A 21,028-nucleotide genomic window follows, 5' to 3' on the forward strand; every position below is an offset into this window, starting at 1 on the left:
GTGGCCACAGGCATAAAATTGCTGTATTGTCCGGACATTAGGGCCACTAATGCGCGTGGCCGGCTCGGCCCGAGCGTGAAGCCCGCCGGAGGCCTGGCGGGCGGTGCTCCCGGCCTCCGCATCTTCATCAGATCTCCATCAGGCCCGAGGCCCGGGCTCTGTCATAGTCGCTAGCAGGGCTCAGAGCTGGCTGGGCCCGCGCACCCCCAGTGGGATCCCAAGAACACTCAGAGGCAAGAGCAGCAAGGACGAGGCAGGTGGGCCTGGTGGTGGGGCCCAGAACTTCGGGGACACGGAGACGGGACAGTCATGGGGGGAATGGGCCTGGAGGGGACCCCCGACATGGGAAGTGGTGGGGTGAGAGGGATAAGGGAAAGACTGGGGCAGGGGAAGGGGGTTGCTGGGGAGGGAGGAGAGGCCCTGGGGCAGAGCTGAAGCCTGGGCGGCAGGAGGGGTGGGGTAGAGGGAGGTGGGGAATGCACTCTGTGTCCCCCTTTCCTCCCCTCCCCTTCAGGGGTCCTGGAGCCCAGGATCCCTCATTGACATGTAAACGAGGGGCCCCTATAAAGGCTTGGCCGCCTCCTGCGGGCACGTACGTGACAACATGGGCACTGAGCCCGGGACCCAGGGCAGCTCTGGGGGCCCTGCGGGCAGATTCAGAAAGGTCCGGGGTGCTGAAGAGCTCGGGGTGGGGGCTCTGCCCGCCGTCAGGGGCAAAGGGCGAGAGGGCCGTGACCCCGCCCTCTAACAGCCTCTTGTCGACAGATCTCCAAGCCACTGATGGAGAAGAAGCGCCGGGCGCGCATCAATGTGTCGCTGGAGCAGCTCAGGTCGTTGCTGGAGAAGCACTATTCGCACCAGGTGAGCCCGGACGCGGTGGTGGGTGGTGCGATCTACCCCTCGCCTCTCCCCACCACGGCTCCCAGCTGAGAGCCCTTCCCACCCGCCGCAGATCCGAAAACGCAAGCTGGAGAAGGCCGACATCCTGGAGCTGAGCGTCAAGTACATGAAAAGCCTCCAGAGCTCGGTGCAAGGTATTGGGGGCCCTGGGAGGTTTAGGGGGGGGGGCGGGGAGCCCTGCGTAACGCAAGGCCCGATAACAGGGATGGATGGAGAAAAAGGCACAGGGGTTGAGCAGCCGGGGAGCGGGGCCCAGGCCACTGGAGGCGTGAGGCAGCTGAGGCGGGCGGGCTGCGGAGTTGTAATCCGAGTGGAAGGAGGTCTGGACGTCCAGGTGGCCTCGCCTCCCCTCCCCTCCCTGCTCCTCCTTCCCCTCCACGCTTCTCCCCTCCCTTTCTCCCTCTTCTCTGCAACTCCCCCTTTCTCTCCTCCCCTTCCCCTCTCCCCTACCCTTCCGTCCGCTCTCCTCTCCCCAGGGCTCTGGCCCATCCGCAGCGGCGCTGAGTACCCATCGGCCTTCCGCGGCTGTCTGGCGGGCGTTAGCCAGCTTCGGCGGCGCGGGGAGGATGGCGGCGGCGGCGGGCTGCGCGGCCCGCTGGTGCACGAGCGCACGGCGGGCAGCACCATGGACAGCGCCAGTCCCCGCCCGGAGGCGCCCACGCGCTGCGGCCCTAGCGTCCCGGCCACGTGGGCCCCTAATCCGGGCGCCAGCGGCTCGCGGTGCCCGCCCTCCAGGCTCCTCCTCCCTGGCGGTCTCCCCGGCGCGTCCACCAACGTCCCGGCACCGCAGCCGGCGTCTCGTCACTGCGCCGAGAGCCCGGGGTCCGGGTTGCGCCTGTGGCGGCCCTGGTAAGGCCCAGGCGTGGCCTCGGACTCAAGGGGTCCCCCGTCTGGTCTGCCGGCGCAGACACAGTTTGGAGCGCGCCCGTGTGACGACCCGGACCTCAAACGTCCGTCCCGGTCCCGTGGGGAGGGTGGCCAGGAGGGTGCCGCGTGCCCGAGTTACGCAATGAAACACAAGGAGCCTCGGTGGACCCGGGTCTGCGCCTCTAGGCAGAATCTAACCCCGACCCCAGCCTCACCTACTCAGGCAGGACCCGCTCTCTCCTTCTCCCACTCAAAGGGGCTGGGAGCGGTGTCCTGGGCGCGCCCCTTGCCCAGGGCCCCGGCGGCAGCCCGCCCTCGCCCTCGCCCCCGCTCCCGCCCCGTGGCCGCGCCGCGGTGGGAAGGTCGCTGCCGGCTGCGGCGCAGAGCAGACCCCTCGCAGCGAGGAGAATCGCTGCCCCGCCCCGGCCCATTCAGCCTGCTGGGGACGCCCGGTTCCCACCGGCGCAAAGCACGCCGGGCCCGCCCCGAGGGCGAGGGGCCCCGGCAACCCCCACCCTGAGCCTTCTCTGCTTCCACGGATCCCCACCCCCTCGGCACGCAGCGCCGCAACGGAGCCGCCCCGCAGCCCACTCCGAGCTCTGCCTCGCGCCGCGAGATGCCCCTCCCACCTCCCCGCCCACCCGACGCCCTACCCGCGCGGCTCCAGGGGGACCCAGCGCTCTGTCGCGCCTGTTTGAGGGGGGCTGGAAGGAAGCCGAGCTCCTCTCGTGGGAGTGTCCCCTTTCCCACTCGGCCAAGACCCGGCCCGGCTCCGCAGAGCCCCCGCCTCCGGATTCCTGGGCCGCCTAGAAGCCTGCGTCCTGCCACGGCCCTCGGAGGGCTGGGCACCTGTTACGGGGGTCCCAGCACGCGAGGGGGAGCCTGGGGGTGGGGGACGGGGTTCTCGGGCTGTGCCCAGGAAGAGATTTTGACACCTCCTCACACCCGTTTGAAATTCAAAATAAAGACAGTGCGAACCTGAGAAATGAGTTCTCATTTATCCCACGCGGCCCACTTAAGTGCATCTTTTTGAATTGCAAATACCAACTTTGTATAAAACTTTTCTCATTTTAGCCTGCCCCTGTCCTGCTCGTGTGCTAAAACCCATACAGGTCAGATCGCGGGGAGAGCGCGGCCGGGTCCCCCACCCTACCCAGCCGCGTCTCCGGAGCGAAGGTGGGGGCGGGGTTCTGGGCTGTAGCGGTTTGGGGGCGGCCTGTCGGGTCTCGGCTTCCCACCGTCCTAGATGTGGCTGGTGACCCTAATACCTCTTCCGGACACCAGGTGGCGATCTCGCATCGCAGACCCAGAAAGCGGTGTGGTCACGGGGCACAACAGGTCCCGCGGCCCCGGCTCCAAACTGCCCTGCCCTTGTCGCCCTCCTGGCCAACCTTACAAAGGCTTTCGGCCCTGGGGCAGGGACGGCTCCTGCTAGTAGGGCCTTGGTGCCCACCCCGCTGCTCCAGGCCCCTGACACTCTGTGCCATAGCACGTGCCAGTAAGGAGGGGCAAGCCCAACCCCAAGAATGCTGCACTAGTGGAGGAATTCGAGAGACACATTTGGGGGCAGGTGGCCGGGTGGGTGCTGTTAGATCCTAGAAAGGTGTTTCCGTGAAACCAGCATAGAAATGCTAGGTGCAAATCACAGGAGGTTTTATTGGGTCTGTACAGAGAGAAATGCTGAGTTGCCAAAAAAACAAAACCCAAAAGGATCCCTGGCTTTGGGCTGGGGGTGGGTAAGAAGATAGAACCCTCCCCGCTAAGCCCAGGGTCAGGCTGCTATCAATGCAGCAAAGGGGCCTGGGCCACACCAAGTGTGAGGGATCCTGCCCCCGGGGTCCTCCCTCTTCCTATTTTTGTAAAAACCAGGGGTAGAGAGACTCTGGGGTGCCATGTCCCCCTGTAAGTATTGCTGCTGGATAGGAAAGTAAAACCCCCAAGGTGACAGATGGGCCAGCCTGAGGGGAGAGTGGCTAGCCGATGACCTCACGACGGGTCAATCCTAGAAGGCACAGCAGTACTGGCCGGGCTGGACAGCAGTCCCCTGCCTTGCTCGCCCGTGGCCAGCTCATCCCCAAAGGTTACCCACAGCCAGGGGCTGCGGGGGCCTCGAGGCAGAGATGGAGCCAGGCAGTCCCTCCTCCCCCCTCCCAGGGGCCTCTTCTGGGGTGGGACCAGTCTGGGGTGTGCGGAGGGAGGCCTGGCCACAGGAGGGGCAGGGGCAGAGCGGGAGGGAACGTGAGCAGTCAGGCTCCGCGCTGGCCCGGCCTGCTCCAGGCTTCCTGTGTTGGGGCCGCCGCATGAAGGCGGGGGCCAGGATGAGAGCCTCTGCACTTGCCCCTGTCTGCCACTCAAGGTCATAGCTGCTCCTGGGCCCCTCTCCTCAGCCTGTGTCTAGGGGCTTCCCCCACATAGGACCCGGCAGGCCCTTCCCCAGGGCCCAGGCCGAAGCCCAGGCCTGCCAGGGGTCCGCCAGGAGGGAGAGCAAAGAGCCCTGTGCACAGGGGTGGGGGGACCCCTGTCAGAAACCAGGCCTTAAGTTAACCCCAGAACCTGGGAGGCTGTGGGCCACACCTGTAGGGCGGGGGACGGGCAGAGTAAGGAAGCCCACTCCTTTGCTTCAGTCCTTCCCGCCAGGTACCCACGCCTCCGTGTGATAGTCAGAGGTGGCCACCGCGTGGGGACAGGCAGTGAGGACGTAACAGTGGCAAGGAGGGGTGGTGCCAATGGCGAGGATGTGTGAGTTGTGCTTTAGGTGGAGTGTGGGGTGAGTTCCCAAGGGGCCAGCAGGATGCCTCAGGCCTGGGGCCGCAGACTACCTCTCCTGCCCTGTACGCTCGTGGTCAGAGCACTGGGACCAGCACTTCATCCTGAGAGTGACTTGGTCACCTGCCTCACAGGTGGGTCCGCAGAGGCTGGACGGGCAGGGAGGCTGCTCTGAGCTTGCTTGGGCTCCGAAGACCCTGTGCTTAGACCCCCGAGCCCACGGCAGAGGCGGAACGGGTTGGTGCCGGGTGGAGAGCGGCGGTCCGTGGCTCCCCTTCCTGCAGGGCCGGGCTCTGTTCCCTCTGGGGGTGGCCTGTCCTGGGGCTCCCCGCCTGGGAGCACTGGGCACATGCAGAGCCTCCTTTACCCAAGCCCAGAGACCAAGCGCCCCGCACAGTCGTCCAGGGCAGCTGTCGCCCTCCAGGCAACGACCGCATCATCCCGGGGACAATGCTACGCCCCTTTGCCCCAGGGCTGGCTCTGCCCTGAGCCCGGGGGGCAGCTGGCATCTTTGGTGCTTTGGCCCCAGGGGCGGCTCTAGGTCGCGGAGCCCAGCGAGTCCCAGTGCAGCGTGACGTAGCCCCAGGACTCGGAGGGCGAGCTCAGGAAGCTGCTGGTGCTGCGGCCGCGGGCTCGCCCCTCGACGCGCTCAGGACCCTCTGCAGGGGCCGGACGTGCGCATGTGCGGCCCGGGACTCGGCTGCGCGCCGGGGCCGCCAGGGGGCGCCGCGTCCTCGCCGAGCGGGGCGGGGCCCGGGGCGTCGGGGGCCGGCGGGCGGCGCAGGGCCTGCGGCTCGCGCTCGAAGGCGGTCAGCGCAAAGGCATCGGGCAGTCGCGAGGCCGAGGCCGAGCGGGCGCCGGGCCCGGGGCGGCGGCGCGGCCTGCCGGGGGGCGAGCTGCGAGCGCGGCGCGGGCCGCCGTCCGGCCCCGCGGGGCGCAGCGGCAGCAGGCTCTCGGCGGAGCGGCGGCGCGGGCGGAACGGGGGCGCGTCCTCCGCGGGGGCCCGCGGGCCGTCGCGGCGCCGGTGGGGCACCAGGGCGGCCAGGTTCTCGCCGGAGCCCCAGCGCGGCAGGAAGGCGGGCAGCGGCAGCACCGCCCAGAGGCCCGCGTCTTCGTGCGAGAAGCGTCGCGTGGGCGGGACCTGTGGGGACCGGCGGGGTAGCAGGGTGCCGCTGGCAAATAGGGACCCACGCGGGGCAGGGCGCCTTGTGGATCAGCAACGACCCACACCTGACCTCCTAAGGACAGGTGTCCATCCCTCCGAGGCCCAGTGTCATCTACCTGGGGTGGTGAGGAGACCCCTTGATTGAGGCGCTGAGCCCCAAGGGAATAACAGGCGCCAGGCGGACACTCCCGGAGCACAGGGGACAGAGCAGGGGCCAGGGTGCCCACCCGCACAGGCCCGCCCCCTGGGCTGCCCATCTGGAGGTGAGCCACCCAGAGCTGTCAGGCAGGAGATGCGCTCAGAGGGGAGAGGCCCGGGGACCAGGGACAGGATGCTCCGCCCACACCTTTGGAGCCCGCCCCGCCCTGCCCCTACCTGCAGGTACTGCATCTTGTCCTCCTGCAAGGGCCCCAGCGGGTAGAAATGGGGCAGGGCCCCCTCCAGGGGCAGCTCATAGTTGGCCATCCTGTCCAGGGCCACAAAGTCGCCCCCACAACTGTAGTCCAGGGAGCGCTCCAGCACCAGGTCCTGGGGCAGGCCCCCCTCCAGGCTGGTGTCTGCAGTGCGGGGCAGAGGCTTAGGGTCAGGGGTCAGAGAAACCTGAGGGCACCCGAGAGCTAGTCCAGGGTCCCCCACAGGCACGCACAGGGCAGAGGGCTGGTTAGTGGGGAAGAGGAGGGGCAGGGTCCTGGGTACAGATCCTGAGTCCCCACCTTCCAGCTGCGGGGCTGGGGAGCCAGTTTCCTGGTCAGCGGGGGTGCGACCTCAGGAGCTAAGTACACACAAGGGGCTGACAGTGCCTGGCACGTAGCAAGGTCTTGGCTGAGACAACATTCCCATTGCTGGGGAGACAGGCCCCGGGTCTGCGGGAGCCGCTGGGGACCCCTGAGGTTGGAAGCTCAGAGCACATACAGTCTGGGGCACAGCCCTGCCTGGGGCAGGCAAGCGGGACACAGAATGCCCCGTGGGAGGGACGCTGAGGTCCCTTAGGGGTTCGAGTGCATTCGGGAGTAATCCAGGGGGTGTTTGGGGTTGACAGTGGGACCTCAGTGCCATGGGGTGGCCACCTTACAGTTGTTATCCCAGTGACCCCAGTGACCGCACCCCGATGCCCCCTCCTCAGGGGCCACTCTCGGGGTTCCTCACCATCGTCCGAATCCTCGTCGTTGGCCATGAGGGCCGCGCACTTCTCCCACACGGCCCCCAGGTCGGCGCGGTAGCGGTCGCAGGCCCAGAGGAATATGGGCAGCAGCAGGGCCTGGGCCACCGAGCACCACAGCACGCACAGCACCATCCAGGGCGCCGAGGCGTCTGCCCGCAGGCTGCTGAAGCTCACCACCTGTGGGCACAGCGCTCGCCTGGCACCTGGCAAGACCCTCCACCGCTTCCCCTCCCAGACTGTCCTCCCGTCTGCGCCCACCCGCCCGAGGAAGGGGGTGGCGGAGACAGAGCACTAGACTCTGGGGCAGGAAAGAGGCTGAGAGTGAGGGCGGAAGTCCCTGCCCCTGAGAGCTGCTGGCTGCCAAGGTACACCGTGCCAGCAGCCCTGGGCATGCCCGAGGACAGAGGGGAGGCATGGGTTCCCACCCCTTTCTGGGAAGAGGAAACCGCCTTGGAGAACTAGGTGTCCAGCCCCCCAGTTCAGGGACCATTCTGTCCTGCTCACTTCTGCCATGGCTCCTGGGGGGCTAGGCCTCAGGCCCCAGAGGATGGGAATCAGAGCAGTTTCTGAGGCTCAGAGGGTTGGGATGTAGGGACAAGGACCTGCCAGGTGGCCTTTGGGTCACTGCCCAGGGTGCCTCATTCCTCCGTTCCTATCCCCCACCCAGAGTGACTGTTCCCCACCGGAGAGGGAGAGGCTCAGTGCAGACATCACGCTGGTTCTGCCCCGCGAGCTGCGTGCCCCTCAGAAAGGCACTGAACCTCTCGGGGACTCAGTTTCTTCATGTGTGAAATGGGCCAAGAACACCCGACAGCAGGGGTGGGCAAACTTTTTGACTCGAGGGCCACAATGGGTTCTTAAACTGGACCGGAGGGCCGGAACAAAAGCATGGATGGAGTGTTTGTGTGAACTAATATAAATTCAAAGTAAAGGAGCGGAGGGGAGAGCAAGAGAACCCTCCGCTCTTTCGGCTCCGCGGGCCGGATAGAACAGCCGAACGGGCCGGATCTGGCCCGCGGGCCGTAGTTTGCCCATGGCTGCCCTACAGGGTGAGGCAAAGATTCCGGGCACTGTGCCAGGCCTGCAGCATGGAGTGGGCTCCATAAATGGCACCCCCTTTCCTGCCCTGAAGAGAAGCTGGGGGTGCAATTTCACACACACTCCTTCCCTCCCTCAGCATAGGGACGGGGACCCCAGGCTCCGCTGAACACAGGAGGACCCCATACCTGGGGGGGGGGGTGCTGGGCCCACTGAAGGTGGGGCAGCAGGTGGCTGGAGACTGCACCCCAACTGTGAGGCTGTCACCGCACCCGTCACCTTCTTGAGCTGTGTCTACAGGGCGCAGCCCTACCCAGCGGCTTGGACGAGCCCTCTGGCTGGTCCTTGTCCCCGTCCTGCTCCAGACCCTTCAGGGGGTGGCTAGAGGCCCACGGTGGGAGGCCCAGCCATTGGGTGTAGACTTCCTTCTTGGCCAGGGCTAGGCCCAGCCCGGCCTCCCGGGCAGGACCCCCGTTGGCTTCTGTGGAATTGGACCCTGGTGGCAGGGCCTTCCTCGGGCCAGACCTCACCGTGACCTTCCTGAGCCCCTGGGGTGAAGTCCAACTCCCCAGACACCCTGAGCCCGCCCGGCCCCCCAGTGCAGGACCAGAGCCCCACTCCGCACGTCCTAGGACCTGGAGCCGTGACCCCACTTCCACGCCTGCTGCACTGACGGGGCCCCGCTCAGGTAGCAAAGTCCCCTGCGATGTGGTGGGAAGGCCCTGGGCTGAGAAGTCCCCTGAGGTGGCTCAAGTCCCACCATGGCCGTCCGGACTTTGGCTCAGTCATGTCCCTCTCTGAACCTTTAAAGTGAGGATGGGGATAATGCGCCCCCCCCCCGCCCTTAGAGGATCGGGTGTGAGGATCCAAGCACCCAAAGCCCGCAGTGCACCTGCCCCGAGCCCCCCACCACCACAGGCTCACCCACCAGCACGGGAAAGCCCATGAGGCAGTCGTAGATGAAGACAATGGTGGCCACCAGGCCCGTGATCTGCAGCGAGGTCTTGGCGGGCTCGGAGCCATCGATGGAGGAGCGGCGCTTGCCCTGCGCGTCCTCCACCACGATGGTGGGCACCGTGAAGGCCCTGCGGCCCGCCCGGCGCCCTGCCCGCGCGGCCAGCGTCTGGAAGAGGGCGATGGCTGTGCACACGGCGCCCATGGCCACGCTGCCCCCCACCAGCAGCAGGAAGCAGACGCCGAAGCCCAGGCCGATCTCGGCCACGATGAAGCGGCAGCCGTGGGCGTAGAAGCGCTCGCTCGTGTCGTGCCAGCCGACGGCAGGCAGGGCCGACAGGATGAAGGACACCATCCAGATGCCCATGACCGTGTGCACCGCCTGCTTCTTGGCGTTGCTCAGCCTGACACGGGAGGGGCAGGGCAGAGGGACGCCGTGTCACTCACGGGGCCTCCGGGCGCCACGGACCCCCGTGCCCGCGCCCACGCGGGGCTCACCTGTAGTTCACGGGCCAGCGGACCATCCACATGCGGTGGTAGGACAGGGAGGTGACGGAGAAGCAGGTGGCCAGGGTGAGGGTGTAGAAGGTGGACACGAAGACCTTGCAGAGGCCCTCGTTCCACTCGTAGCCGGGCCGCTGCCGCCGCAGCTGCACCACGGCGTAGGTGGCGATGGGCACCGCCACGTTGAGCATGTGCGTGGCCGCCAGCGCGCACAGCAGGAACTCCAGCGGCTTCCACTTCTTCTGCTTGGCACCCACGCTGAGGATGCCCCAGGCGTTGGCCAGCAGGGAGAGGCCCCCGCACGCCAGCCAGCCCACGGCGCTGCCCGGCGGCCGCTGCTCCTCACTCATGGTGCCGGCGGGAGCTGGCGGGCGGCTGGGGCATCCTCCTCGCAGCCGGGCCTCACACCCCGCGGCCCGGGGACACCAGGGACCAGGAGCATCTGGGGGGGGAGAGGGGGCAGTGAGGCTCAGCGGCTCTCCCTGTGGCTGTGGCGTCGGGGTCCTGGGGAGGAGATGGGAGACGCCCCCAGATGCCATCACCTGTTGGTCCCGGCTTCGCTGCTCTCCTGGCGCTGTGGCCTCCTGCCCGTGTCCCCGGCCCCAGGGGCTACGCGGAGGTGCCTGATAAGTGCGGGGTTTCCTCCCTTCCGGCCGCTCCTGGTGAAGGGAGGAATCCGCGCTTCCTTCCAACCACCTGTGCCCTCAGGGAGCCAGCAGGCTGACTCAGACGGGCAATCTTGCCCCATGTGTGCCCTGGCCCTGGCTGGCAACAAGCCCTCTCTCCAGCAAACGCCCCAGATCCCAGGGCAGCCCTGGCAAGGCTTCCCAGCGCACGCCGGGGCCTCGCCTTCCCTTGTGCCTGGGAGGCTGAGTCCCCTCGACCCCCCCATGTGAGGGAGGGGCGACCTGGTGGCACGTCCATGGCCACCCCGGGGAAGGGTCGCCTGTGCTCCCAGGTCTGCCCCCAGCTGGCCCAGAGGCCCCGCATGGCACAGGCTCCGCGTTCCAGCTGTTGGTTCCAGTGAGGTCCCTGCACCACGCCCTACACCGCCACGGGACAAGACTTCCTCCGGGGGAGGCCGGGTGGGCACGTCTTACACACGGTGGGTGCTCGGGGTGGCGGTCAGTGTCACGTCACAGACTCCTTGGGCACTGCCCAGGGATAGGCCTTGACCCAAGAGGAACCGCCGACAGCCTGGACGTGAGCCAGGAGAAAGGATGGAGGGCAGGGGCACGTGTGGGAGGCGCTGGGTCTGCTGGAGGGCTGGGCAGAGGTCCCTCCCGCCCCCTCTCCCGCCCACGGCCCTCAGCTGCCTCCCGTAGGGAGTGCTGGCCCCACAGGCCCCTCTGGCCACAGCCTGGAGCAGGCAGCGCGGGGAGAAGCAGCCGCTGCGTGCAGGCCCACTGTGTGCTCGGCCTGCACTTGGCCCTTCTCACCGGGGAGCCTGTTGAATCTCATTGGCCGCACTTCTGGCCCGACACCTGTGGGTGCCTACTGTACCCAACACATCACGTGATCCCCGGGACTGGTTCCAGCTTGGGAGGGACAGGCCACTGCAGGACCCCAGTACGGGCTCGGGCAGAGGACACACCTCCCGGCCGCCAGGCCCCAGGCTTGTCTAGTCCCAGGCTCTTCCGGGCTGTCTGTGGCCTGAGCCCCGGACCCTGAGGGACCTGAGGGACCTGAGGGATGTGTCCCATTCATCGTGGTGTCTCTGTGGGCCTGCCCAGAGCCCCGGCCCAGGGGGGAGTTCACTGGAGCACACCCTGGGGGGCTCGGGGACTTCTGGGGCCGGGACTCTCCACATGAGGTGTCTGCGTGCAGAATGGCCTTCCCTTCCCCATCCCAGACCCAGTGTGGGAGGCGGTGGCCTGTCGGCCCCTCCACCCCGCTACCCCCGTGTCCAGCAAACCTCCCTGACCTCAGCGTGCAGGGACGGGCTGCCCGACTCCAGCGCCAGCTCCCCACCAGTTACTTCTCTCCGCTGGGCCTCTGTTTTCGTATCTGTAAGCTGGGCATGACAGTCCCTGCCTTGAGAAGCCTTGTGGGTGGTCAATAAGCTCTGCCAGGGAAGTGCTCAGCGTGGAGCCGGACACAGTGAGCCTCCATAGACGCTTGCCATGCAGACGCCTGCACCAAAGCCCCCCAGCTCGCTGCGCTGCCTCTTAGGGGCTAAGACACTGAGCTGGGCGGTGTGGGTGACCCTCAGACCTGCAGGCGGACACGCTGACACCCTGACAGCACTTGGGACAGCCCAGCTTTGGGGGTGAGGTAGCCACAGGCTGCCCCCAGCCCCACGGGGTGCCTGGCAGCCTGCTGGGGGCCCAGAGCAGGCAGAGTGTGGGTGCTCCCGTGGTCCAGTGGCTGCAGTCACCAGTGAGTCTCGTCATCAGATAGGAAACTGGATCCAGCATGCACGGGTGGACCAGCATCCTTCCCCATCTGCACGGGGCTGCGCCAGCGGGCCAATGGGAGGCCTTCCCTGAGGTGTCCACACAGCTCTGTCTGACCCTGGGACCCTGGTGAGGGGGCGGGGAAGGAGCCACAGGCTCCCACTGGCACAGCCCTTCACCTGCCAGGTGACCCCCTGGCCGGTGATGCGTCTGGCGTACGGTGGCTCCCTGCAGGGCACGGCTTTGTCTGCAGGCAGGGGAACGTGCCCTGGGGTGGAGGAGGAGTTATCGTCCCACCCTCTGAGCAGCTCCAGGGACTTTGTGCACTGACAATGCCATCATCCCCATTTTAAAGGCGGTCAAACAGAGGCAGGGAAAGGTAAAACCACTTGCCCAAGTTATTACGTGCCTGAGCGAGGACCCACACTCGGTTTGCCTGACATAAAAACCCTGCTTCTCAGACCTGGCCGGGTAGCTCAGTTGGGTAGAGCCTCGTCCGCATACACCAAGGTTGCAGGTTCTACCTGCCGTCAGGGCGCATACAAGAAGCAACAGTGAATGTATAACTAAGTGGAACAACGAATCCACGGTTTTTTCTCTCTCTCCCTGCCTCTCTCTCTCAAATTAAAATAAATAAATAAAATCCTGACCTCTCAAACTCCAAAATGCTCAAGAACAAGTCATTATTATTATTATTATTATTATTATTAATTATTATTTTGTTCCTCAAGTTAAGATGGCTTTTCCGAGCCTCCTCCTGCCGGGTGGGCCCTACTGTGCCCATCCTGCAGAGGGGAACACCGAGGCCTGCAGCCCAGTGCAAAACAGGGAGGGCAGTGTGAGGGCCGGTTTGGGGCCCCGACTCCTGGCGTGGCGGCCCTGGGATGGGAGATGAATGGCACTGAGATGAGGGTGGGGAGTGTGTACCAAGAACTCCGGCTTCAGAGTGACAGGGGCTGGCTCTGTGGGGAGAGGGAGGCCCCCTTCCTCCAGGTGGTGACCCACAGATCACACACCTTCTTCACAAACAGGGGACACGTGGGGCCCCCTCCATTGGGGTCCGCACCCAGCGCGGGGAAGTTACTCCTGCATCCCCCCCAATGCATCCCCCCAGCATTTCGGGATGGAGCTCCCGGCTGCGCCCCCATATCTAAGGGCAGGCTGCAGATGCCACAGGCCTGGGACCCACAGCCCGGAAGACTCCCTCGGAAGGGTCTGCGGGGCGGGCCGGAGTGACGTCACGCCCACCGGCCAATGAGGCTGCATGGCCCCAGGGCTGGATTGCGCAACAAAGAAGACCTAGAACTTGAAAGGATTCCCCGGGCTGGGCTGGCCGGCCGCCCTCGGACTGCTCTCCGCCTGCGCCGCCTGTGATCAGCCGCAGGGCCCGGCTGGCCGCCGCCCAGGGCGGGGCTCGAAGCGGCTCCAGCACCTCCACCCGCGGTCCCCCGCCACCGCGCTCAGATCCCCCTCCCGCCCGGCCCAGCGCGACCCCTCCTGCCTGTCCAGCCCCAGCGGGGCCCCCAGCCCTGCCCACCTCCGAGGGTGTGTCCAAGCGACGGCCGGGAGCCGGACGCAGGCGGGACTGCGGTCCCCGGACGCACCCCCCCCCCCCGGCCCCCTGACTACGCTAGGCAGGACGGGGGGCTCCCAGCACGGCCGTCTTCGGCCCGTGCAGCCAGACCCCGGGGGGCGCTGCTAATCCGGGAGGCTGGGGGCCGGGGAGGGGACCGGCCTCTGGCAAGTTAACTCCTAAGCTCCCCAAGTTGGGGGGTGCGCAGCCCTAAGCGGTGCCTGGGCCCCTCGGACAGACGCCGCGACCGAAACACCGCGGACAGCCTCTCCCCGCCCAGAGTCCTCCCACCCGGGTCCCTGCCCGGGGTCTTCCCGCCCGCCCGCCGCGAGCCAGGCGGCTGCGCTCACCGTGCGTTCCCGCGTCCAGGGCGCCCGCCCGCCGTTCCCGCCTCCGGCTCCGGCTGTGCCTCCCGCGCCCCCGGGCCGAGCGCGGGCCGCCGGGGACGGCGGGAGTGGCTGGCGGCAGGGCGGCCCGAGGGCCGGAGCATCCTGGCGGCGGCCGCCCGTGGCCGGAGCGCTCTGCTCGGCTCTGCTGACTCGGCCGCGCGGTCCCTCCCACCTTTCCTCCTCCCCGCGCCGTCACCGCTGCGCTGCGCTCCCGCCGCTCGCCGCTCGGCTGGCTGCGCCGGCGGCCGGGGGCGGGGGGCGGAGCAGGGCGCATGTCTCCGCGGGCGCCTCCGCGCCGCCCCTCGGCCCGCCTCGCCCCCAACGCCCGGAGGCGCGGCCCGCAGTCGCGTCAGTCCTGACTCTGAACCCCCGGGGCCTTGCCGAGAGGGCCTGCGCCGGGAGTGGATAGTGGGACCCTAGGCCCGGGGGTGGGAGGCTCACGGAGGCCTCCCTGGAGGAAGTCGCATCACAGGTGAACAAAGGTGTGGAGAAGAACAGGTGCAACTTCTAGGAACTGGGGAGTCGTTCAGGGCCAGGCACCGCGGTGGGATAGGCTGGGATGGGCCAGCTGAGGATTCGGACACCCTCGGACATTAGGGGTCCACCCCAGAATCAAGTGGGTGGACCAGGGGCTGCTGGGTGGCTGTCCCTTCCTGGCTTGGGCTCAGGAATGTTCTCAAACTGGGTCTACGGACTGCGCAGCTAGGGAGGTCAGACCCCCGCAGCCAGCACCCCTGACCCCCTCCATCCCCTCCCCAGAGCTCCCCCATTAGTGCTCCTGGGGGGATACGGCTGCCACCCACAGGCCGGGGGACATCTGGGGGTAACCCAGTTAGTCCCCTTGATAGGGGCCTCTGGAGACCCTTGAGTCCTGAGAGTGGCCACTGGCCTCCTGGCCTCCTGTCCAGGAAGAGGACCCGACCTGCCTCTTCGGGCCGCCTGTGACCACGCACACCCTGGCAAAAGCCTCGGAGCCACTGGGGCTGCCCGGCTCCGCACCGCCTTGCCCCGCAGCTGGGACGTCCCGTGAGTGGCAGCCCTGTGTCTGGAGGAAGGCGGGCCCTGCCCAGGCCCCCGCTCCGCAGCCTGGCTCCTGCCCGCGCAGCACCAGCCGGCCCACACCCCTCAAGCATCCAAAGAGTGAGGAGCAACTTGTGGGAGGGGCGGGGGGGGCAGGACTTCGAGCCAGTCCCCGGAGGCAGAATGAGGGTGTTTATATAGGGGGGCTTCACCAGGAAGTGCGGCTGGGCAGGGGGAGCCACGTGCTCCGTGTGTGTGGCTTTGGGGTGGGCAGGCCCGCTCCCTGCCCCGGTGGCCCCGTAAAATAGGCCACCAGCAGGGGAGGCTGGCAGGGAGCATGACATTTCTAAGGCAAATAGGCGACCCAGTCCTCCTGAGCCTTGGGCCCCACGGCTGGCCCAGGCCCTGCTCCCCCGCTGCGGTCTGAGAGCGCCCCTGCCCGGGGCTCCCCTGCTGGGGCTCTGCAGGCTGGGGGGGGGGCAGGTGGGAGTGGGCCCCCCGACGGCTGCCCTGGGGCCTCGGGCCGAGTGCTTTGCTAGCCTGGGCTCTTCCCATCTGCCGTGGGGAGGCCTTCTGCTCCCAGCCCAGGGCACTACCAGTCCTCAGGAGGTTGGCACAGGGCGTGGGTGCGGCTGGGGAGGCCCTCCAGAGGACGAGCAGGGGTGGGGTTGCTGTGGCCCTGTGGGGAGCACGTTCCCGCCCCCGCTCCCAGGCCGGAAATAACCCGTCCGTGGGACTGGGGCCCGAGACAGATTCCGAAGCTCTTGGCCTGGGTTCTGCACATCTGGAGCCCAGTTCCTCTCGGGTCCCAGGGGGCTGTGCGCGGCCCTGCTGGCGGCGGTCTCCCTGTCCAGGCTTCAGGGACGAGCTGAGGGGGAACACCCTCCCAGGCTCCGTCTCCAGGTTGCTGGTGGAGGGGCCTTTCTCAGCTGGCGGGGACGGGCGCCGCCCCCCCCCCCCCCCCGCAGTGGCCTGGACAGTTCATCTGCCCCCAGGCTGCCGGACCGGATGCAGACACAGATGCACACAGGTGTGCACACGGGGCTGTGCACGCACACAAGCGCACACCCTCACACTGGTACCGCTAACACACCGGTCCCCAGACCCTCACCCCACAGCCAGGCCCCCAACGGCTGGGAGTTTCTACATGCGCCCAGGGCCTGGCACCACAGGAGGCTCCTCCCTGGAGTCCCTGCCTCTTGGGGAGCCCAGAGGCCACCGCTGGCTGAGCCCAGCTGTCCCTGCCCATGGCCTCCCCGCCCCTCACAACCCCGCCCTAGCCACGGGAGGCCACACAGGCTCAGGGCGTCACCCTGCAGGAGGAGCCAGACAGAGCTCGGGGCCAGGACATGGAACCAGGGCCGGGGAAGGGGTGCTCTCTCCAGCCAGCAAGTCCTCAGGCGAACGTGAGTGGATTTCTGTGCCTGAGCGTCTGGGGCCTGGGGCGCTGGCAGGCAGGAGGCAAGCTCAGGAAGGCAGGCGGGCGAGCCCAAGGAGCCCCAAGACTAACAAAAGACCACCCAGGACCGAGGTCCAGCTGAACAGCAGCTTTATTAGTGAGGCTGGAGTCCTGACAGACCGCACTGCGCGGAATGCTCCCCAGCGCTCGGGGAATGCGGGCCGGGACGACGCTGTGAGCAAGGACAGCGGGGTACATAAATAAAGCTTTGGTGTATATTCAGGAAGGCAGTTAACACCGCGAGACAAACACTGCACACAACACCAGCTCTAACGGGAAGTGGGCCTTTGGCCAAGGGGGTAACTTCTAGGTGATGGGGTGCTGGGGCTGCTCCGAGCCCAGCAGAGGGAGGAGGCGTCTAGGGCTGAGGCTCCACCTGGCCCTGCCGCTTCGCCTTCATCTGCAGGTACCGCCCTTTGCCTTCCTCAAAGCGCTTCTTCTCGTCCTCGGTCTCGGGCTGCGGATCACACAGAAACAGGCAGGTGAGAGACGCGCGGAGCCCGGGGCCGTGGGCCTGCACATCTCCGCTGGCCGCCTGGGACCTCCCAGCGCTTGGCGAGGCCTGTCTGCCAGCCATGCTGCCTCGAGGGGCAGGGGTGCCTCCAGGGCAGAGCGCTGGAGAGGGGACACCAGGAGAGAAGACAACTGGGAATGGCCTCACCGGGGGCACCCCCACATCACCATTCCCACAGCCAATCCCACACCTGGTGCCTCTTGGTAATGAACTTCAGCTGACGATGCCGCTGATCTGAGCCGTGGAGGGAGGCCCAGAGCAGAGCCGAGTGAGAGGAAGGGAAAGAGGGCCCTACGTCTGCTCCACCCCGAGGATGCCAGCTGCTGGCAGTCTCAGCCCCAAAGGACAGTGGGACACACGTGGCCATGAGGCCTGGAGAAGGCCATTTCCTTGCACGGGAGCAGCCCCGACTGCTCTGTGGGCACGGGCGCCCAGGAGGTGGCACCCAAGTCTGCTCACCCCTTGTCTTTCCCTCCTCTGAGCAACTTGAGAAGCAGGTCCCCATCCTGAGGGCGGAGCCAACTGCCCAGCCGGGTTTGCAGGGGACGGTGCTGGCCCGTGCCTGCTGACCTGGGGGAGGATGACCGGCACCCCCTTTCATTCAGGAGCGGCCCAGCTGCTCACTGGTGTGGCCCCTGGGCGGAGGGGCAGACGGCCACCGCCCGAGGCCCACCTCCTGCGGCTCAGTTCTCTCCTCTAGCCGCCTGGCTGGGATTTAGGATTAAAGAGCCGCGTGGGTTCCCCTGGGAAGACACTTCCTGGCGACACCCGGTGTCTGAAAGCCGCCCTTCACCACAATGACACGGCCGGCGGCTATTTTCAGGCCCGAGGTTTTAAGACATGGTGTATTGGAAAGAGAGCAATCCCCGAGGACAAGGAGCAATGTCAGGACCAAGCACTCCCTCGTCTCCTCGGAACAGGCTCCCAGGTCACCAGGTGGGACCCTCCGGAGCTGGCGGCCTGGAGTCAATGAGCCCCGATAGTTAGTGGATGAGGGGCGGGTGCCCGCAGCTCCGGGGCCGTCCCGTCTCGGGAGCGCGTGGAAGTGGTGGCTTCCCCAGGCCCTTTCCCGAAGGCCCTCCTGCTGCTCTGCTGACTTTTACAAATATGTATGTTTTTATTGATTTCAGGGAGAAGGGCGAGGGAGAGAGAGAGAACATCAGTGATGAGAATCGTCACACCAGGGATCGAGCCCGAAACCCGGGCATGGGCCCTGACTGGGAATTGAACGGTGACCTGGTTCATAGGTCGACGCTCAGCCACTAAGCCCCGCCGGCCGGGCTGGCTTTTTAAAGATGAGATTGGAGGCTCTGCAGTTTGATGTGAAACCACCCAGGGAAACAAGCGTTCTCAGCTGGAGCAGGCGTGCTAGCGGGCAAGACCCTGGGCTGCCCGGGGCCGGAGGACTCGGAGCCCAGCCCCTGCGGGACATGCCGGCGGCTCCAGGCCAGCAGGGCTCCTCCCTCCAGCCTCGGGCCCTGTCAATGCAGATCCTGGCCCAGGCTCTGTGGCTCAGACACAATTATTTAAAAAGATATGTTTTTATTGATGTCAGAGAGGGAGGGAGCGGGAGAGATAGAAACATCAATGATGAGAGAGAATCAGGGACCGGCTGCCTCCTGCACCCCCACACTGGGGATCTAGCCCACAGCCTGGGCAGGTGCCCTGACCGGGAATTGAACTGTGACCTCCTGGTTCATAGGTCAACTCTCAACCACTGAGCCACGCGGTTGGGTTCAGACTCAATTCTAAGGAGCATCCAGGTAATTCGATGCTGCTGGCCTGTGGACCACTTGAGTAGCAAGGCCCTGTCCCTCTCATTCACCCTGTCCCAAATGGGGCACAGCTGATGTGGCCAAGAATGCAAGGTCAAGGCCTCAGGCTGGGAGGGAAGGGTTCTCCCCCTCCCCTGTGGCACTCGCGTGTGTGGCTGAGGAAACGTGGCTCCCATCCTCCCACAGCAGCCAGAGGCACGGCTCATAGCGCGGCATGCCTGGCCCTTCCTCAGGGGGAGAAGGGGCTGCAGTGCAAGCTTCCTGCCTGCCGCGCAGAGGACCCCATTGTGGGCCGTGCATGTGGGTCCCGGGGTGGGGAGCTGGAGCATATGCTGCAGCTGCTCCTGTGGGCCCAGCCCTGGGGTGTGGGTTCTGGGTCCCGCTGGTGAGCCCCAGCCCTGGGCGTGGGTTCTGGGTCCCGCTGGTGAGTCCCAGCCCTGGGGCTGGGAAAGAGCGCAAGAGGCTTGGGAAGCAGAGCGTGTGGCCCGGCCTGCTGGGCAAGGCAGTGGACGGGGGCCGGTGCCGGACTCTGCCAAGCCCTGCAGCCAGTCCTGTCTGACGTGAGGGGCTCCGTTCCCCAGCCCACAGGTGTTCCTGGATGCTGGCAGGCGTGGCATTCCAGCAAGGACCTTGATCCCCAAGTCCCCGGCTCACCAGGCAAGTGCTCTTGTGGCTCAAGGGAGCTGGGAGAGGTTCAGGGAGGGTGGCGAATGGCCCAGCAGAGCTGACGGCATGAGCTTAGGAGCTGTCACCAGGGGTGCCCTGGACGGCGGCAGGAACCGCCCATCGGAGGCGGCTCCTCAGGGGCAGGCAGCTGGCACTGGGGCTGAGGAAGGGCTGCTGGGCCAGGAGAACCCAGGGGTCACATCACTCTCTGCAGCCATCGCTCTGTCCACCTGTCCACCGTCCGTCTGTCCACGCCATCCACTTTGGTTCTTTCCCTTGGGGACGTGTCACTCTTGCACGTGTGTCCCCGACTCTGGACGGGACATGGAGCCTTCCTGAGGGTCTGTGGCCAAATGCGCTTGGGCACCTGCATGCTGATGGCCCCTCACAATAAACATGGCCTCTGGGTCAAGGTTCTGAAAATCTTGAAGATAAACCTGCTGAACTTTGTTTAATCCGCTTTCCCAAACTGACCTGGCCAGGGACCCCTTTCCTAAGGAACCCTTCTTGGGAAGTGCTACCCACACGCTCCGCCATCAGCTGGCCAAGCGGGCCCTCGAAGTTGGCCTCGCCCGCCCTGGGAGATGCCTGGACGGGCAGTGGCAGGCTCTGCCAGCCTCCAGAATTGGGTCACTTCAAACACAGGCCAGCAGGCAAGGCCAGGGCACGAGCTGGACCACCTGGGACGCCACACACCACAGACCTTCCTGGGGTGGCCTCTTCATTCTGCCCCAGGCAAGCCCAGCCTCCCCGCAGGGCTAGCACGGGGGGACCACCAGCCTCCCCTACTTTTCTGTAAAATGGGCCGGTGTCCCCCAACAGGTTGCTGTGAGGACCAAAGTCCTCCTAGCTGTCCCTGTCTGACACCAGCAGTTAAATCTCAATGCAGCCCTGGCCGGTGTTGCTCAATGGATAGAGCATTGGCCTGTGGACTGAAGGGTCCCAGGTTCGATTCCTGTCAAGGGCACATGCCCAAGTTGTGGGCTTGATCCCCAGTAGGGGGCGTGCAGGAGGCAGCCGATCCATGATTCTCTCCCATCATTGATGTTTCTATCTCTCTCCCTCTCCCTTCCTCTCTGAAATCAATAAAAAACAAACAAAAAGACACACCTCAATGCAAATGGCAGACTGTACGTGCGCGAGTCTCAGGAAAGCTGTTCTGAACCACGGCCACCTCGGAGGCCAGAGCACGCTCCGCAGTTACAGACGGCAGAGGGAAGGTTTGGGGGCGGTCCCCCCCCAGCAGAGGGGCCGCAGGGTGGAGGGAATGCTCACTCAATAAAACCAAGCACCGTCTGCCCTCGGCTGAGCCTCCACTGCCTCCCTCCCCATGTCCCCGCAGGCACACGCCATCCCTGCATGTCCCCGCAGGCACGCCCCATCCCTGCATGTCCCCGCAGGCACGCACCATCTCCGCATGTCCCCGCAGGCACGCACCATCCCTGCATGTCCCCGCAGGCACGCCCCATCTCCGCATGTCCCCGCAGGCACGCACCATCTCCGCATGTCCCCGCAGGCACGCGCCATCCCTGCATGTCCCTGCAGGCACGCCCCATCCCCGCATGTCCCCGCAGGCACGTGCCTCCCCTGCATGTCCCCACAGGCACGCACCATCCCTGCATGTCCCCGCAGGCACGCACCATCCCTGCATGTCCCCACAGGCACGCACCATCTCCGCATGTCCCCGCAGGCACGCCCCATCCCCGCATGTCCCCACAGGCACGCCCCATCCCTGCATGTCCCCGCAGGCACGCCCCATCTCTGCATGTCCCCACAGGCACGCCCCATCTCTGCATGTCCCCACAGGCACGCCCCATCCCCGCATGTCCCCACAGGCACGCCCCATCTCTGCATGTCCCCACAGGCACGCGCCATCCCTG

At 66.4% G+C, this 21,028-nt stretch overlaps 3 protein-coding genes across 8 annotated transcripts in view; 1 reads left to right on the forward strand and 2 right to left on the reverse strand.

Annotated features, from left to right (window-relative positions):
* Positions 1 to 771: 771 nt before the first annotated feature.
* Positions 772 to 2,589, forward strand: HES3 (hes family bHLH transcription factor 3). The gene is made up of 3 exons (XM_080656794.1): positions 772 to 861; positions 953 to 1,034; positions 1,377 to 2,589. Exons 1-3 carry the CDS (start codon positions 781 to 783, stop codon positions 1,751 to 1,753), a joined length of 540 nt encoding a protein of 179 aa, XP_080512920.1. The 5' UTR covers positions 772 to 780; the 3' UTR covers positions 1,754 to 2,589.
* Positions 2,590 to 2,938: 349 nt separating this feature from the next.
* Positions 2,939 to 13,874, reverse strand: GPR153 (G protein-coupled receptor 153). The gene is given in 8 exon segments (XM_080656767.1): positions 2,939 to 5,162; positions 5,165 to 5,243; positions 5,246 to 5,674; positions 6,074 to 6,255; positions 6,845 to 7,037; positions 8,827 to 9,256; positions 9,351 to 9,798; positions 13,676 to 13,874. Coding segments are annotated over 7 exon segments (1,761 nt in total). The 5' UTR covers positions 9,707 to 9,798; positions 13,676 to 13,874; the 3' UTR covers positions 2,939 to 5,070.
* A 2,392-nt stretch (positions 13,875 to 16,266) lies between these two features.
* Positions 16,267 to 21,028, reverse strand: part of ACOT7 (acyl-CoA thioesterase 7) — a 73,265-nt gene continuing 68,503 nt past the window's right edge. For all 6 annotated transcript variants that reach the window (XM_080656777.1, XM_080656774.1, XM_080656775.1 and 3 more), the window contains one exon: positions 16,267 to 16,650. In XM_080656777.1, coding sequence (XP_080512903.1) covers positions 16,552 to 16,650 — 99 coding nt within the window. In that variant the 3' untranslated portion in view covers positions 16,267 to 16,551. The remainder of the gene's footprint in view (positions 16,651 to 21,028) is intronic.

The sequence above is a fragment of the Plecotus auritus genome (genome assembly GCF_963455305.1).
Source record: "Plecotus auritus genome assembly, chromosome: 2".
Classification (NCBI taxonomy): domain Eukaryota; kingdom Metazoa; phylum Chordata; class Mammalia; order Chiroptera; family Vespertilionidae; genus Plecotus; species Plecotus auritus.